General features: G+C 38.3%; 1 protein-coding gene across 1 annotated transcript; it reads right to left on the bottom strand.

The window, feature by feature from the left end:
* Positions 1–1,790: 1,790 nt before the first annotated feature.
* On the bottom strand, positions 1,791–3,680 carry LOC127129418 (uncharacterized). The gene is made up of 4 exons (XM_051058606.1): positions 3,203–3,680; positions 3,017–3,142; positions 2,449–2,746; positions 1,791–1,935 (listed from the first exon to the last, which is right to left on the bottom strand). Exons 1-4 carry the CDS (start codon positions 3,678–3,680, stop codon positions 1,791–1,793), a joined length of 1,047 nt encoding a protein of 348 aa, XP_050914563.1.
* Positions 3,681–4,609: the final 929 nt, after the last annotated feature.

The following is a 4,609-nucleotide window of genomic DNA, read 5'->3' as shown; positions in this document are numbered from 1 at the left end:
TTCCATGTCAATCTTGGCTTTACCTGCAACAGGGGTATCAGAGGATAGATTGAGGGCATATCTGAGATGCTTTGCAATTTAGACAATCATACCCTCACGGAAATGCCTCTGGTGGGTGCACGAGCAACTCTACCCAAATAATTAGTTGCAAAGGCAACAACATTAATAATTTTATTATTAGCCACAATGTGTAGAAAAATAACTCCCTCTGGGTTGGCACCCCTGTACTATCACCCCGGCCAAAAAGAGTGTAGGTTAGGCCCTTTTAGGCATACCAAAAGCAGGGGTTCTGAATCATTGATGCCTTTGCCGTTGCGGAACCGTACTCAAGACTACCTGTAATTTCATATAAAAAATGCTTCACAGGAAAATCATCTAGCACATCGCTTGGCCCGTAGATGGGCAGCTTAAGGATGTTTCCGAGTTCCTCAACAGTTAATTCATGATTTTCATTAAAAAGGAGAAATTTGAGGGTACCAAAGTAGTACCTCACATTTCCGAGCCATTTTCTCTGCAGTTGAAAATCCAGTGTACTCAGAAATTCAAGAGTTTTGCGCTTAAAAGTCGGCGCTTCAAAATGCATGAACTCCAACAATCTAATAACATGAAACATTCTATCTACCTTAGATTTTAACCCTAAATCAGTAAGAGTTTGTTCACACATGTACCTCGAGGGCGTAATTTTATGTCATGTGAGCACCGAGTACCTTTTGGCTTGCTCCTCGTCCTCGAAAACAATGTTGTGAGGGTTTTAGTTGCAGGCATTGTGCTTTCTTGTTCTGGATGATTCTACAACATTAGTTCTTTTTGGAGGCATCTTTGAAAAAAATGTCGATTGAAAAATTGAGTTACATAGAAGTTTGTACCAGGAATAATATTTAGGATGGGGTTTTATGAAGGTTTAATGAAGGGAGTTTGTAGTTTTGAGTGGTTTTGTGGAGAGAGTTTAGAGGTTTTGGTGATGGCAACAATGGGGTTTTTGTGAGAAGTTGGAGAGAGAGATAAGTGATGAAGATGGAAGTTTTTGAATGAGAAAGAGAAGATGAAGGTAATGATTTTGGGTAATGATGAGATATGATTAGTGGTTAAAGGGATATAATGAGATATGATGGAATTTGATTGGGTAATGAGTGATGGGTGGGCCCAAGGTGAGAGAAGGTGGAGGGTTTAAAAATTCTGCATTTTTACCCGCAGACTCGCTATGGGTCGTAGCAGCTGCTACGGGTGCCCGTAGTGAGCTTCTGACTTTGCGCCATTGCTAGTATGATGCCTGCTACGAGCACCCGTAGTAGGACTCTGTTTCAACCAAGCTGTTTCGAGGTCCTGTCTTCTACGGGCCATAGTCGTTGCTACGGCCTCCCGTAGTAGGTTTCTGTTTCCATGTTTCTTGATTAATTTCCCAGGGGATTTATTATGTCTGCTACGGGCGCCCGTAGTAAGCCTCTGGTACTTCCTCCAAAACTCGTTTTTTTTACTGCATGGTTTTTCTATTCCGGGTACCTTTCTTTGTATCGATTCTTCTTTAATTGCATGTATCTCCTTCTGCCGCCCCGTATTGAGGGACTGTATATCACCTGACTATAAAACAAAACCAATAACGAAAACAAAAATCCATCAGTAAGTAAAAGCGTGGGTTGCCTCCCACGAAGCGCTTCATTTAAAGTCGTAAGGCTCGACGGTTTACCACATTATCTATGTAGATAAACATTCTTTACCAGGACAATTCCTCGTCCTTGAGGATAAGGCTTTTCCTTCTTTCTTTTTGCTTTTGGACTGGAACTAGGAATTTTTTAATTTGTAGTTGCTAATGGAGGTGGTGGAAGTTGAGAATACCTTCTTGCGTCTTTTTCTGATGTTGGTATGTTACTTTGCCTTTTCACATCTGTCCGTATCATTCCTACTTGATAGTGATGTTCTTTTTCTACCTCTAGCTTCCTGTTTTCAATAACATTCAAGGTTATTTCATCATCATAAACTTTTAAAGTTAATGTGCCCCGGTCCATGTCGAAATTTCATCAACTTGTCCGCATGAATGGTCGACCAAGAATTATATGTGCCTCTTCATCTTCAGGTATGTCTATGATCACAAAATCAACAGGAAAACTCAATTCCCCTATTGTCACCAACACGTCTTCTATTATCCCATATACATTATTTATCGAGTGATCTGCAAACTTCATACTTGTCCTTGTATCACTGACATTTTCAATACCCAGACTATGGTAGATTGATAATGGCATCAGACTCACACTAGCTCCAGAATCAATTAGTAACTTTTTGAAAGTTCTCTCTTTTATAGTGAATGAGACTGTGACTGCTCAAGGATCCTTCTGTTTGTTTGGAATTATCTTACCTAGTGATATTGCATTACACTCCTTCTTCAAGGCTATCGATCCCTCTCTTGTTGGTCTCTTTTCAGAGATTACCTCTTCCATAAATTTTGTGTACATGGGCATTTGCTCGAGTGCTTCAAAAAATGGCATATGACTCTCAATCTTTTTGAACATTGTCATGAATTTCTCAAAGTCTGTCTCTTTAGGTTCCTTCTTTGTTACTCTCAGAGGATATGGTAACTTAATCACAGGTTTAGTTTCCTTTTTATTTTTCTCTTCAGTTGGCTTTTTGGATGGTATAACTTTTTCATCTTTAGCAGTGTTCTTACTTCTTATCGTGACAACATTAACATTCTCACGATTTCTTGGATTTTGTACTATTTCACTTGGTAAGGAACCTGGTATTCTAGAACCTGCGATTTGTTATGCTATCTGACCCATCTGAACTTCAAGATTTTTGAAGGAAGCAATCATGTTCCTATGATTATTTCTTATTTCCTCTTGGAACTGGGAATTTTGAGCAACCATCTTTTTAAGGGTGAGTTCCCATTCGACCTTTTTGGGTGCTTGTTGTTGATATTGCTGATGTTGTTGTGGGTACGGTGATTGTTGTTGCTACTGTTGTGGTTGGTTCTGATATTGAATTGGACCCTGCTTTGGAACATTCCCTTGTTGATCTTTACAGGAAAAATTTGGATGATTCTTCCACCCTGGATTATAAGTGTTAGAGTAAGGGTTGTTCTGCTTTAGAAATTTGATATCTTCAATTTGTTGCACAATTGCAACACAATATACAGTCAAATGAGGTCCTGCACAAATTTCACAATTTACATTCTAGACTGGCTAAATTTGAGCTACATTCTGGGTGCCAATATTCACAGCCTTTAGTTTCTTATCCACTTCTGCAGCAATTGTGTCTTTGATTCTTATTTTATTGGTTTCAAGGTTCAGATCAATAGTTCCTTCAGATTTGCTTGAACACATATCATATAACTCCAAGTGCTCATTTTCAGTTATTGCTTCAATGATCTTTTTAATACCTGTGGCTATTAAGAAGTTTGATGAGCCACCGGCTGTTGTATCAATCAATTGTTTAGTTTTTAGTCGGAGACCATTGACAAACATCTGTATTTGCTCTGTTTGATCCAAGTTGTGTGTAGGACAAGCAACAAGTATCTTCTTGAATTGTTTGTATAAATCACCAAGTGATTTGCCTTCTTTTTGTTTGAAGTTCATGATGTCGTATCTTTTCCTGAGGAAAACTGAAGCTGGAAAATACTCATTCAGAAAAGCGGTTTCCATTTGTTCCCAGGTGGTAATATTCTCAGCAGATATGAGTAGAACCATTCTTCTGTATCTTCAGATAGGGTGAACAGGGACATTCATAGCTTCTTTGCCTCTTCTGTGTGCCCCTCTATTTTGAGAGTGGTGCTCACAGTTAGAAACCCTTGTACATGCTTGTTAGCATCTTCGTTGATCTTTCCCGAAAAAGGTTTCCTCTCAAATTGATTAATAGTGTTGGGATACAGTTGAAAGTTTGGCATATTCATTGGTTGGTTTTTAATAGTTAGCCTACCGTCCGATGCATTTGTCATCCCATAGTCACCTAACAGTCTTTCTGAGGGTTGTGGATTTTCACCCATCGTTTCGCCCTCTCTTTCTGGCTCATTTTTCGACTCTGAATCTGGATCTGAATGAATGGTAGGTTGTTCTTTATCTGGTTCCATCTTTGTGAATCTAGCTTGTCAAAGTCTTGCACGCAAGGTTCTTTCGATTCCTACGTTAAAAGGAAATTCAGCTGAGGTCTTACCTCGCATAAAATATCAGAGACAGATTGTTGAGAAAAGTCGAAATAAATTAAATGACTGAAATAAAATTTTAGTTGCAAAGCAACAAAATTTCAATTGAACTAAATTTAAACTCTATATTTTGGTAGTCCCCAGTAACGGCGTCAAAAACTTGATCGGAAAAATAGCAAGTGTACTATTTTACATGTATAGTAATAATGGGGAAAGTTCCCCGAATGTCGATCTCAAGGACTGCTTGCAAATATTAAGTTAAAAGTGTTGTTCAATTAAACAAAACCTTGTGTTGGGAGTTTTGGATTCAAATTTATAAAAATAATTGCAAATAAAATAAATAACACTGTAAAAATGGTTTTCAAGGTAAAGGAACATGTCGGGGAAGGTGTGTAATTTATCCCTGTAACAACTCGGAGTCACTATTGCATTAACAAATATCAATTAATTACTATCAGTTCTCAAGGGTATTTTCTC

The sequence above is a fragment of the Lathyrus oleraceus genome, chromosome 3 (genome assembly GCF_024323335.1).
Source record: "Lathyrus oleraceus cultivar Zhongwan6 chromosome 3, CAAS_Psat_ZW6_1.0, whole genome shotgun sequence".
Classification (NCBI taxonomy): Eukaryota; Viridiplantae; Streptophyta; class Magnoliopsida; order Fabales; family Fabaceae; genus Lathyrus; species Lathyrus oleraceus.
The sequence above is the reverse complement of the archived record's forward strand: the minus strand, read 5'-3'. Positions and strand labels throughout refer to the sequence as shown.

What these genes read in the sequence shown, in the direction of transcription:
- LOC127129418 (XM_051058606.1), bottom strand. Translation starts at nt 3,680, where the DNA reads ATGGTTCTACTCATATCTGCTGAGAATATTACCACCTGGGAACAAATG. An exon ending in ACTAAAGGCTGTGAATATTG is followed by an intron (nt 3,143 to 3,202) that starts GCACCCAGAATG and finishes AAATTTGTGCAG; the next exon opens with GACCTCATTTGACTGTATAT. An exon ending in GCACTCGAGCAAATGCCCAT is followed by an intron (nt 1,936 to 2,448) that starts GTACACAAAATT and finishes TATTGAAAACAG; the next exon opens with GAAGCTAGAGGTAGAAAAAG.